The 13,118-nt window shown below is 46.8% G+C and overlaps 2 protein-coding genes across 2 annotated transcripts in view; one reads left to right on the top strand and one right to left on the bottom strand.

The window, feature by feature from the left end:
• The window catches only part of OPA1 (OPA1 mitochondrial dynamin like GTPase), an 88,660-nt gene extending 85,668 nt beyond the window's left edge, over positions 1-2,992 (bottom strand). Inside the window, exon 1 of the mRNA XM_065410326.1 lies at positions 2,942-2,992. Within this exon, the coding sequence (XP_065266398.1) occupies positions 2,942-2,970 (29 nt within the window). The 5' untranslated portion in view covers positions 2,971-2,992. The remainder of the gene's footprint in view (positions 1-2,941) is intronic.
• Positions 2,993-11,757: 8,765 nt separating this feature from the next.
• The window catches only part of LOC135883351 (probable cation-transporting ATPase 13A4), a 69,265-nt gene continuing 67,904 nt past the window's right edge, over positions 11,758-13,118 (top strand). Inside the window, exon 1 of the mRNA XM_065410414.1 lies at positions 11,758-11,820. Within this exon, the coding sequence (XP_065266486.1) occupies positions 11,758-11,820 (63 nt within the window). The remainder of the gene's footprint in view (positions 11,821-13,118) is intronic.

Raw genomic sequence — 13,118 nt, 5'->3', positions numbered from 1 at the left:
ATGAAGCTGTGCCTCAATAATTAAGTTAATCATCTAGCAACCAGCAAGGGACACAATCAATGAGTCCCATAATCCCTTCCTTCCTTCCTATCACCACCTTGAAATGAAAACATAACAGGGTTAAAACTTGTCAGTTAGGACTTTAATAGAAACTTTGGCTTCGGAATAGTTGATGTGAAAGTGCTTCTAGCATGGAAGATGACTACAGCAGCAGAAATATTTTAATTCCTTCTGCTTTAGAAGCCAATGACTGAGACTGAATATGGTCAATCCATAAGGAAGTTTATGACTGCACTTAGCTCTTTCATTTTCTGGGCCTACACTCAGTGTACAGAAATATTTAATCTTTTCAGCAGAGATGAAAAGACAGTAAATAGTGATCTGATGGCCACCTCTAGTTGTTAGTTTGAACCCAGCTTAAAGGGATAGATGATAAAATCATATTTTTGAAAAAAACCCCACTAGATTTGAAACAAAAATCAGACAATGGAATTTTATTTATCCTGCATGTTTATTTTTTGCCCTATATTCAAGTTGCATTCCCTTAGATATCACAGCAACTAGAACTTAGTTGACAATCATATTGTCATTTGAATAATACCAAAAATATTAAAACCCTTCTGCTTTAAAGTGTACAGTAAGGATTTTATGCCACTTCTCATAAAAGTAAGGGTATATTCCAGTGCCATGCCAAGATCTTTATTATCCTCTTAGCTGTCACATACTGTTGGTTAGAACTGGTCAAAATGTTCTCAACAGAAAAAGTCCATAAAAAAATGCAGTTTTCTCAAAACCAAGATGTTTTGTGAGAACCTGTTGATTGACACAAGTTTTTAATGGGAAGTTGAAATGTTTAGTTTCAATAATGCTGTTTTGTTTAATTTTATTTCAACATTTATATTATTACATTTTATATTTATAGATATTTCCAGATATATAGTGTAAAAGGCGAAAGATTTATACGATCTGAAGAGAAACCAGATATATCTATTATAAAATACACAAGTTATATAGAAACTAAACATATCAATGGCTCCGATTCAAGTTTTCTTCTGAATACTCATTTCATGAGAAATTTTGGCTTTCCAGTTCCCAACCAGTTCTACTGTTGGTGTCTGCCTGGTTGCCACTTCAGTAACTGCTGTAATCCAGTTGTGTTGTATGGATATCTGTAAAGCACTTTTTCTGATCTTATATAGTACCCTTTGCTATCATATCTAAGCACCTGGGATGAAAGTCAATATAACTGTAAAACGTCAATCGTTAACATACTGTTTTCAGCTATGAGCAAGGTTTGAAAAATAATACACCCAACATCTAGAGTCAGGACATGACCAATCAATTTCTATAGAATTTAAGCTCTAAGCAATTTTTTAGTCCATATGATTGCAAAGCTAACATTCCAAATGTGAACCAAATATAAATAAAGACAATATTTTCTTCCAGAGTCTGCAGCTGAACAACACTAATGTTTCTGCTGCTATTTCCAACTTTGCCATGGAACAGCAGAGTGAAATTAACAAGATTGTTCAGTTTCACCATCACTCAGAATCAAGTGGGCAGGGGGAAACCAGTCAAGAATGGTGTTAATTTCATGCTACTGCTTGGGAAAGCTACTGGATGGGCTGCAGAAGCAGACAGTGGAGGAATTCACGGGGTGAGCAGAACTCAAGAAGGATTATCTAATGGTAGAGAAGTTAAGATCTCTCCCTTTTACTTTCCAGCAACCAAAAGATCTGCGGAGGAGAGAAGAGTCAAAGAGAACTTTCCAGTAACTATAGGGAATGTAATTTCAAAATTTTAAAATACCTGCCAAGCAGGAGTTCAGGTGAAAGAGAGAACTCTTAAGCAAAGCACAAAGAAAACACAATGGTAGAAAGAAAGCCATATGTGAAAATAAGCTGGGTAGGAGAGACTGGCTGACGTTTGTATCTGTCTCTGTGTGATCTTTGTGCATAAGTGAGATTGTGTCTACCTGGGCAATGGAACCAGAGAAACAGTTGACATCATTTATTTAGACTTTCAAAGGGCCTTTGAGAAGGTCCTTCAGAAGAAGACTACTAAAGAACCTAAGTAATTACAGGGTGAGAGACAAAGTATTGTCATGAATGAAAAACCAGTTAAGAGACAGGAAACAAGGAGTAGGAATAAATGGTCAGTTTTCATTATGGCAAATAGCAGGGTGCCTCGAGGTTCTGCACTAAGTCTGGTGGTGTTTAATATTATTAATCTGGAAAAGGGGGGTGTACAGTGAAGTAGCAAAATTTGCAGATCACATGGTTATTTACGTTAGCCAAGTCCAGAAAAGACTGGGAGGCACTTCAGAGGTGGGGAATTGGCTACACAATGACAGATACAATTCAACATGGATAAATCCAAAGCAACGCACATTTGAGGGAAAAAAAGTAATCACTCAAACACCGTACTTAGGAAACGGTACCTGTACATCACTGTGGAAAGCTCAAGGACAAACTTCTCTGCTCAAACATACAAATGTAATTTAAAAAAAAAATCAAACTGTTAGGCTGTGTAAACAATGGGACAGATAATATGGGGATATTATCATGCTTTTATCGCTCTCAGTGGTCCAGCCTCATCCGTGTGCAGCGCTGGCCATCCCACCTCATGAAAGAAATGGTAGAACTGGAGCAGCTTCAGAGCAGGACAACTCCGGGGGGGCCTGAAAAACACCTGCGGCTGCCTCCAACCCCCACGGGCACGTGCCTGTAACCGCAGCAGACTCCGACCCGCTACAGGCCTGTGCCTTTGTCCGCCCCTCCGTGCGGGCGGGTCCTGGCCGAGGGGCGTCGGTCTGTCCCCAGCTGGTTTCCAAGGAATGTCGTCGCCCCCGCCCCGCCCGGGGGCCCCTCAGCCCGGCATCCCCCGCCCCGCCCGGGGGCCCCTCAGGCCCCTCCCCCCGGGCAGAGCCCCCCGCACTCACCACACGGCCGCGGCCCGGGCCCGCCACATCCTGGAGCCGGGGACAGGGGCACGGTGCGCCCAGGCCCCGCCTCAGCGCCTCGCCCAGGGTCAGCCAGGAGCAGCGCTACCGGCTCCGTCGGGCCGCTTCCGGGGGCGAGGCGGTCCGTCCCCAAGCCCGGCCGGGCCGGGAACACGGGCCGCCGCGAGAAAGGTTCCGGGGCAGCTGCCGCCCGTGGGGCCGCTCAGGACGGGACGCCGCGATGGGGCAACAACCTAGCGGGGCCAGGCTGCGACTGCGGCCATAGTGGCCCGGCTGTGCCCGGGCCCGGCTCGTGTGGCGGCGCCCCAGTGCTCTGTGGGGTGGGCAGCCTGGGCTCCGGGAGTCCTGGGATGGGCAGAGCGCGGCGGTGTGCGGGGCTCGCGCCGGCCTGGGCTCCGGGAGTCCTGGGATGGGCTGAGCGCAGCGGTGTGCGGGGCTCGCGCCGGCCTGGGCTCCGGGAGTCCTGAGATGGGCAGAGCGCGGCGGTGTGCGGGGCTCGCGCCGGCCTGGGCTCCGGGAGTCCTGGGATGGGCAGAGCGCGGCGGTGTGCGGGGCTCGCGCCGGCCTGGGCTCCGGGAGTCCTGGGATGGGCAGAGCGCGGCGGTGTGCGGGGCTCGCGCCGGCCTGGGCTCCGGGAGTCCTGGGATGGGCTGAGCGCGGCGGTGTGCGGGGCTCGCGCCGGCCTGGGCTCCGGGAGTCCTGGGATGGGCAGAGCGCGGCGGTGTGCGGGGCTCGCGCCGGCCTGGGCTCCGGGAGTCCTGGGATGGGCAGAGCGCGGCGGTGTGCGGGGCTCTCGCCGGCCTGGGCTCGGGGAGTCCTGGGATGGGCAGAGCGCGGCGGTGTGCGGGGCTCGCGCCGGCCTGGGCTCCGGGAGTCCTGGGATGGGCTGAGGGCGGCGGTGTGCGGGGCTCGCGCCGGCCTGGGCTCCGGGAGTCCTGGGATGGGCAGAGCGCGGCGGTGTGCGGGGCTCGCGCCGGCCTGGGCTCCGGGAGTCCTGGGGTGGGCTGAGCGTGGCGGTGTGCGGGGCTCGCGCCGGCCTGGGCTCCGGGAGTCCTGGGGTGGGCTGAGCGCGGCGGTGTGCGGGGCTCGCGCTGGCCTGGGCTCCGGGAGTCCTGGGGTGGGCTGAGCGCGGCGGTGTGCGGGGCTCGCGCCGGCCTGGGCTCTGGGAGTCCTGGGATGGGCTGAGTGCGGCGGTGTGCGGGGCTCGCGCCGGCCTGGGCTGGCTCTGCAAGGCTGTGCTAGTGACCCCCTTCCTGGCGCTGGGCACGGGGAGCCCCACACCTAGACTGACCAGATGTCCCGATTTTATAGGGACAGTTCTGATTTTTGGGTCTTTTTCTTATAGAGGCTCCTATTACCCCCCACCCCCGTCCCGATTTTTCACATTTGCTGTCTGGTCACCCTACCCACACCCCGCTCCATTGCGGGACTGCTCCCTGAGCCGCTCCTGAATCACACACAGGCACCAGCCCATCCCCCCAGCTCCCCCGCCCTGCACCCCAGAGCTGCATGTCCTGCCCTAGTCACCAGCCTGCTCAGGGTACGTTCATTACCCGTCCGCCCTCCCTCCCTGTGCAGAGGGGACACACACCAGCCTTTGTAACCTGAGATTTCCCAAGCACCTCAACCGAAACACAACTGGTTTAGGTAAAATATAAAACTGGTTTATTAACTACACAGACAACGATTTTAAGTGATTATAAGTGGTAGGCATCAAAGGTCAGGGTTTAGTTACCAAAGAACAGAAAAGGTAAGCGCACAGTCTAACTCTTACCCCTTATGACACTAGGCAGTATTTGGACCGAGCACTTTTCTCACCCCGCTGGACATTTCAGTTCTTAATATACAGCCTTCCCCTTTCAGCCTGGGACTGATCTGCTCAGTTCAAGTCTTTGGCTTCCCAGAGTTCTTGTTGTTTCCAGCATAGGTGGGAGGAGGAGAAAGGCCAAGGGACAGTGCCACTGTCCCCTATTTTATACCCTCAGTCCATGTGTCTGGAAAATACCAGGTCAGACATGGCCTGGTGGGCTGTGCTGAGTCACAGGGTTGAGCAATCCCCTGCTGTGTGTGTCACTAGCAAATGTACAGCATATTTCAGAAACAACCATACAGGAAAAGCTCCTAGCTTGATATGCACTATTGATATACGGATTTTGACAGAACAATGGGTTTCAGCAGATCTTGACCTTTTATAGGATATCTTACATGGCATGCTTTGTATGAAATATATCATAATTACATGACAGTGGCAAATATGGGGGTTCCAAGGTGCTGCTTTAAGGCACAGAGTGCCACAGGTGGCTCTCATTGTGTACAGAGGGGGGTATTTCCGGCCTTGTGGAGGAGGAGAAAAGTGGGACAGTGGGTCTTGAGCGCACTCCGACGTCTCACAATAAACAAACGGCAAATAAAAGGAGCTAATTTTGAAGTCAAGCTCGTAAATGCCTGATTCTTGAACACTTGGGGGGGGGCAGTTTTTGCATCATGCTGCGGTGACATGGTGCTGTGCTGATGCCATTGGATTGTGACGGGCTGATGCAACAGGCTTGCTCAGTGGCAATGCACAGCAGTTGCATTATTACGTGACAACATTCCACGGGCCCCTAAACAGATTTTGGAACCCATCAGTCTCCTGAGATGGTGACTGGGGGAAGCTGGCTTGTCTGGCCCACAAATGTGAAGTGAAGTGGCAGCCCTCACACTGAGATGCCAAGTGCCACAGCCTATCAATCAGTGAGTTTAGTCGTATCATGCTTCATCAAAAGCACGTGCACAATTTTTGAGGGGATCAGGGTTTAGGACAAGAAGTGAAGCTGAAAATTGCATGGTTACTGCATCTGCTGGAGAATGGAAGGCAGAATAATGTAATTACCTAATTGAGAATTTGCATGCAGTGTATGTGTAGCCAGGTCAGTCCTAGGATATTAGAGAGGCAGAGTGGGTGAGGCAATATCTTTTATTGGACTAACTTCACCAACAGAAATTGATCCAGTAAAGATATTACCTCATCTACCTTGTCTTTAGAATGTGTCTACAACTCCACTTAGCTTGGTTGTGATTTTTAGAGGCTTTTTGCAAAAAAATGGTTTTAATTTTTTCCTGTTTTTGTCAAAAAACAGGGGGAGAAATCATTTAATGAAAAAAAATTCATTTTGAAAAATTACATTTTGAATGTGGGATTTTTTCCAATTCCCTCACATTTTTTACTTCTCCCTCCTTTTTTCTACTGGAAGAGTAGAGTAGGGGGCAGGGAATTTTTTTAAAAAGTGAGGAAAAGTAAAGCTCTCTTGTTTTTGAAACTATTTTCATACTTTTGCAGGAGAAAAAGTTTAAAAGTATAAGATTATATTTCCCCCCTCCCTTTTTTTCTTCTTACTTTTCCATTGGAAAATATTAAATAAGATAAAAGGTGTGTTTTCCTTATGTTTCCTAACTTTCTTCCCCCCTGCTTTTTCAATGTTAAAAAGTAAGGAAATGAGAGAAAGTGGGGAAAATACATTTTCATTTGGAAATAGTGGGTATGTAAATTTTAGACATATTTGGGGGGGGTTAAATATTTTGTTTCAAACTTTTTCAGAAAAGTTTTGCTAAAAAAACCCTTTTTTCCAATTAAGTCCCATTTTTCCACAAAAATAAACTTTTCTTTGAAAGTTTTCAACCAGTACTACGTCATACTTTGCAAAAAGTCCTCTGGAAACTTTAATGACCATACTGAATTATGCACATGCTTAACTGAAACATATTTAAAGCCCCAAAAAGTTTAGGTAGAGGAAAGGGGGACTAGATACAAGCAAAGACTGACAAGATTGTAAATCTTTGCAGGATTGACACACATTAACTCTACACACTATGAGGCATGCTATTGAAGTCAATAGGATGACACATAGTGTATAAAGTTGAATAGATGTGTAAAATCTTTGAAGGATCAGGGCTTAAGTTACCAGAGTGATTAGAAGAATACATATGACAAAATCTTGGACAAACCTTATTGAATTAAGTTTATGTATTACTGTAGGCCAGGGATTGTATGTAATTCCATGGGAGAGGGAAACCACTGAACTAAGAACAACGGGGAGCAGGTGGGCAAATTCACACAGGCTGTAACACCTCCAGAGAGTTACCACCACCTGGAGGAAAAACAACCAGAAGTCCTTGTGGCACCTTAGAGACTAACACATTTATTTGGGCATCAGCTTTCATGGGCTAAAACCCACTTCATCAGATGGAGGGAAGCTCACATATTCTGGTTCAAACTGGATTCTCCAGGGACCAAGAGACAAAGAAAGGACCTGATAGAAAAAGACTGTGTTAAAATGAATTCAGGGCAGTCTTTCTGATCCAGCAAATGGACAGGACCTCTGTTTCATGGAGGATCCCAACAATCCTTAGGGAAGAGAAGAGCTGGAAGTACTGGAGCCCATCAGATTGGTGTGCTAGTTCTGAGCTGAAGGTGTTACGAACTTGTCACCAGAGGAAAAATCCCTGCGTGGTGTTTGAAGGATTAATCACCAACCAGAGCCCTTGCTGGGGTTGGGGAATGACCTCTGGTAAGCGTACGAGCATGCATGTAGGCTCTTTTATTGGTTTGAATATGCTTTCTCTATACTGCTTTATACCTTGCTGGGCACTAACACTGTGTAGGCAGGGAACTGTTCAGCCTGGAAATACCCTGGTCAGAAGGGCGAGAGAGACACATGCCTCCACCCAAAAGAACTCAGGCCCAAAATATCTAGAGTGCATGCCCTTGCTGGACCACGGAGGAGAAATACAAGTGTGGTAGTCCTGAACTATGACAGAGCATAAGGGTTCCTTTTTTATTTCACCCTTGCCGCCTTCTGTTTTAGGTGTGTTTTTATTTAATCTGGCCTTGTGATTGTTTAGTTTTACCTTTGCTTTATAGATGTTTTGATTTAACCCTTACCTTTTGATATTTGTGCATGTTGGTTTTATATGCTGATTTCAATAAAGAAATGGATGAGAAAACACAACATTATTATGGAGACACTTTTAAATGTGCAGATTGACCACTAACATGTAACATGCTTATGCTCAAATAAATTTGTTAGTCTCTAAGGCCTGGTCTACACTAACCCCCCAGTTCGAACTAAGGTACGCAACTTCAGCTACGTGAATAACGTAGCTGAAGTCGACGTACCTTAGTTCGAACTTACCGCGGTCCAGACGCGGCAGGCAGGCTCCCCCGTCGATTCTGCGTACTCCTCGCGCTGAGCAGGATTACCGGAGTCGACGGCGAGCACTTCTGGGTTCGATTTATCGCGTCCAGACAAGACGCGATAAATCGAACCCAGAAGTTCGATTGCCTGCCGCCGAACCAGCGCGTAAGTATAGACAAGCCCTAAGGTGCCACAAGTACTCCTGTTCTTTTTGCGGATACAGACTAACACGGCTGCTACTCTGAAACCTGACATGTAATAGTTACATTAAACAGTAGAGGGCGGCAAACTAAAGGACAATCCAGCAAACCCAGAAAAAAGTTTGCTCCTGATGAATCTGATCTGAAACTCACTGAAGTCCATGGAAACATTCCATCAACTTCAGTGGCCTTTTGAGTTAGATGTTGGGTTGGGCTATTAATACAAGTATATCAAGTTGCCAAAAATATAACAAAGAACAAATGTTTAATCTCTTTGAAACTGCTTTTCCTTTGTTTTCAGTGCAGAGAAAGAATCCTCCATCCCACAGACTCTTCACTGAACAAGAGTCTTTCCATTGACTTTTATCAGAGTGGGATTGGGCCGAGAAAGTGCAATAGCTACGTGGATCCATAATCTTCCCTTAGAGTCATGCATGGTGAGGACCCTCTGCATGCATTTCTCTCCCCTTGCCACACAGAAGGGTGACTCAGCCACCTCTGCTTCACCCTTGTCCTTGCCCCGGACACTGGAGTCCAGGGTCTGTACTGGGAATAGCAGCAGATACTGGGCAGGCAGGGGAAGGATGGGTGGAAATTTTGCCAACCCAACCTTTAAAAAAAACCACAAGTCAGGACTCACAAATCACAAGATTGTCTTAAAAATCCTGAGCCTTTAAACTGATTAATTGGAGGTTCATATAGTTGTCTCCTGGTTTTAGAGTCATTAGAAGACACCTGTTCAGTTTCCTCTGCAAACACGAGGGCTAGAAACTGAAAGTTGAGATTCTCAGGTAATTTGACTTCTGTAGGCCGGGCTTAAAAAGAAACACCACATATCGTGAGGCTCGTGATAACATGACAGCTGGCAACACCATAGGTGGGATGGAATGTGCTGTGTAGAGGTGCCTATGGTTCCCTTTCCCACCCATGGAAATCAGTCAGAAAAGATAACAGTTTGGAGCTGTAAAATCTTTTCCAAAGTCCCATTCCCCTTGGCCAGGGAAGCCCTGGAAGCATGGCCCCACTAGAAGCAGATTTGAACCGTTGTTTCTGACATGGGTTTGAATACTATGCAGTTTGCCAGAGCCTCCATTTGCATGTACATTGCACTGCATCCTGTGCCCATTCGCTGCATCTGACCCTGACAGACATTGGTGACAGTGTCACAGTTCAGGGGGACTTGTGGGCTACCAAGGGTACCCATTCTCAGGCTTCCAGCTCCCCAGACATCACCTTTCTTGGGCAGAGATATGGATCTCTCTCCCTCCTGACGGGGGTATCTCCAGGCTGAACAGTACAATGGGATATCCCTGACAAGACATGCTGCCTAAAAGGCTAGCATCTGTGCATTGCATTCTCTCCAGAGGCTATGAACAGCTTAACAGCCTGCAGTTGTATGTTACCATGCAGCAATTTTTAAGCAAGCACATTTGTTCTCAAGACAAAAGCATTACAGAGAAAACATTAGAAACACTAGAAGAACCTACATGCATGCTGATAAGCTTACCAGAGCTAATCACCAACTTCAACAAAGGCTCAGCAGGGGTCAGTCCTTCAAACCCACACAGGGGATTTTCTGTGGTTACAAGTTCATAACATCCAATGCTCAGAACAGCACATCCATAAATAGTTCCATCTTTCCTTTATACAGCTTGCGCCTTTGATCTTCAGATTCCGAGAACAGGTAATCGGCATACAATGGTTCTCTCCTCTGGGCATAACTTCAAAAAGCTGAGTTTTTGCATAACTGGAGATGGAAATTTGCATTCGCCTCCCCCTAGAGATTCCCAAGAAAACCACTTGACAGTGTTTGCCCCAAAAGTCCACTCTTCTGACTCATTGGTCAAAGCAGTCCTTTGAAGATCATAACACTTCCCCCCTTAGAGAAGTTACATACAATCCTGGCTCCCAGTAATAAATAACCTTTGTATTTAATACAAAAAGACTCTAGAGAGACAAACTTAATTCAATATTTTTTTTCAAGCATATTGCAGGAAATTGCCATCTCTGTCATAGGTAGCATCAAATAATTTTCTGAGTGCAGACTGGCCTCCATCTCTCCACCACTCCTCTTTTTCTTCCTCTGAATCTTCTGGCCATTTCACTTCAGGAAGCACGACATTGGACCAGAACTTGCCCAGTGCTGGGAATATTTGGATTTGGGCTTATCTTGGGCCCATCTCAGATGAGAATAAAACACTAGTGAGTATAAAATATCTTGGGAAACTCTTGATTTTGACATAAGGTTTCAGCCGTATTACAATACATAGAGGAGTGATGTTTGCTTGTTTTTCTGTGGCTCAGTTCCTATCTCCCCAGATTTCCATACCGGAGTCATCACCACAGTATCTGATCTTTTGCTTGTTAAAACAAACATGAAAACAAGGAAGAGGGAAAGGACTAAAAAAAAAAACCACTGGGCAGGACGAATAATTAAACCAAATGAGGGTTACCCAGACTGACTGAGAAGAAGTATTGGGCACAATTAAGAGACAAGGCAAGTCAGAAGGCAAAGGAAGGGCAAGAGAGGCAAGGCTGGCAATTAAAACCATCCAAGAGACAAAGGAAAGGGAGGGGGAAATTGGTGTGCTGCCCCCGTGCCTGCTTTCTTGGCCTGGCTCCAGTGCTGCAGTCAGATCCACCCATGGGCAGCACTGAAGACTCCAGGGTCCCCAAGGGCAGGATCGGGGCCCAGAGCTTCATCTAGTTACGCTGTAAGACCTGAAACACTCTCGGCATTAATAATAATAAATAATGACACTACTGATAACCCGATATGGGCCCCAATCCTACGTGCTGACTGGCATGGTTAGACTCTGGGTCCACCTGCATAGATGAGGGCCATGGTTTGGAATGTTAGGGCCCAGTCCTGGTTTTCCCATTGAATAGCATGTAATCAAGATTGGGCCCTTAGTTTTGACAGGTTGCTAAGTATGTAATAGAATAATAATGATGCCTGCTTCTCTCTCTCTCAGGCACACTCCCTAGCCCAAATAAATCCCATAATCTTTCAAGGTGAAGTATTCTCCTTTTGCCCTCCCCTTAAGGCTGCCTGCCAGCAGTGCTTGCTGTGTTACTGGAGCTGTGATTGGAAGTCAAGTCATGGCAGACACTCAGCAGATCTAACTTTTTTCTTCCTCCACCACCCTGAGCCGGCTTTGTACGTGGGAAGTCTCCTTCCAAGCAGCAACTTCAGTTAACAAAAACAGCAAAGAGGAAACAGGAAGGACATATACACCTGAAAAAACCCCTACAGATGGGGAGGAGCTGCCTTCTCAGAATATTGGTAGTGTCATAAGAAAGGTGTGCACTTAGGAGTTCCTTAGCATGGAAGGTAATTAATCACTTCAGTTCAAAGAAGTGATTCTAACCCTGAAGACCTGTCTTGAAGGTGTTAGGACACCAGAGCAAACACCATTTCATGGGGGAAAAGTTTGCCAAGAGTCACCATGCATTGCTCAGCAAGGGAGAGGAGAATGAAATGGTAAGTCACTGTCTTTCCTCTTATCTCTCTCTCAGCCTGAAACAATAGTCTTAGTGTGTTCTGTAGCAAAATTCTACAGCAGGGGTCGGCAACCTTTCAGAAGTGGTGTGCCGAGTCTTCATTTATTCACTCTAATTTAAGGTTTCGCGTGCCAGTCATACATTTGAACGTTTTTAGGAGGTCTCTTTCTAGAAGTCTATAATATATAACTAAACTATTGTTGTATGTAAAGTAAATAAGGTTTTTAAAATGTTTAAGAAGCTTCATTTAAAATTAAATTAAAATGCAGAGCCCCCTGGACCGGTGGCCAGGACCCGGGCAGTGTGAGTGCCACTGAAAATCAGCTCGCGTGCCGCCTTCGGCACACGTGCCATAGGTTACCTACTCCTGTTCTACAGCCTGGAGTTTAGCTTTGGACAGTAAGTGAAAATGTACAGTCTGTCAAGGGCTTTATTAATATTTAAATAAATGGAAATGAAATTGTGTGGAATCAGTTTTAATCAGTTGGCAAGTGAGGGTATGCCTGCAGTGCCCTCGGAGGTTTGATTCCAGCTCAGATAGGCAGATCCCACCTAGCTTTAACCGAGCCAGCACAGACACAGAGCAGTGAAGGTGCCGGGGCATGGACTCCGGCACAGGCTGTTAATCCAAATAAGCACCCAGTGTTCCAATGGGCTTGTTTAGCCTGCGTTGAAGCCTGTGCCGCCACATCTTCACTGCTGTGTTTAGCTGTGTTGCTAGATTAAAGCGAGGGCGGGGATGCCTACCTGAGCTGCAGACATACTGCTGACTGCAGTGTAGACATACCCTGAGAGCAGCGCTCCAAGGCAAGAGAAGAGCTCCACACAGCCTTCAAAGGCAATGACTGATGATTTACATACAGGTGCATGCCACTTAACAGACAGAGCAAACGGGGTCCTCTGCTCTGACGAGTATACAAAGGGATGGATTCACTGAAAGGTCAGGGCCTAAAACAGGACAAAACATCTCATTTTTAGCCACTGGCTGCTGTGCAGAGTGGCTCCACAAATGCCTCCACTGGTCTTGCAAAGTCTTTTAAAAATTCTAATTGTATTAATGTGACAAAATGGGAATTTTTTGAGATATTTTTATGAAGCTGCTGTGTGCCTCAGTTTCCCCTCTATGTTGCATGGTTACCTAGTGGGTGAAAAGGGTCTGTTTGCTCTCAGGGCAGGCTAGGACACAGGTGTGAGCAGCACCTCACTGTCTGGGACTAAGTGGGCCTTAATCCTCGTATCATTGGAGAATCCGTGATGACAATGGCAAATTCAGTCACC

The sequence above is a fragment of the Emys orbicularis genome, chromosome 9, assembly GCF_028017835.1.
Source record: "Emys orbicularis isolate rEmyOrb1 chromosome 9, rEmyOrb1.hap1, whole genome shotgun sequence".
NCBI classification, from domain to species: domain Eukaryota; kingdom Metazoa; phylum Chordata; order Testudines; family Emydidae; genus Emys; species Emys orbicularis.
The sequence above is the reverse complement of the archived record's forward strand: the minus strand, read 5'-3'. Positions and strand labels throughout refer to the sequence as shown.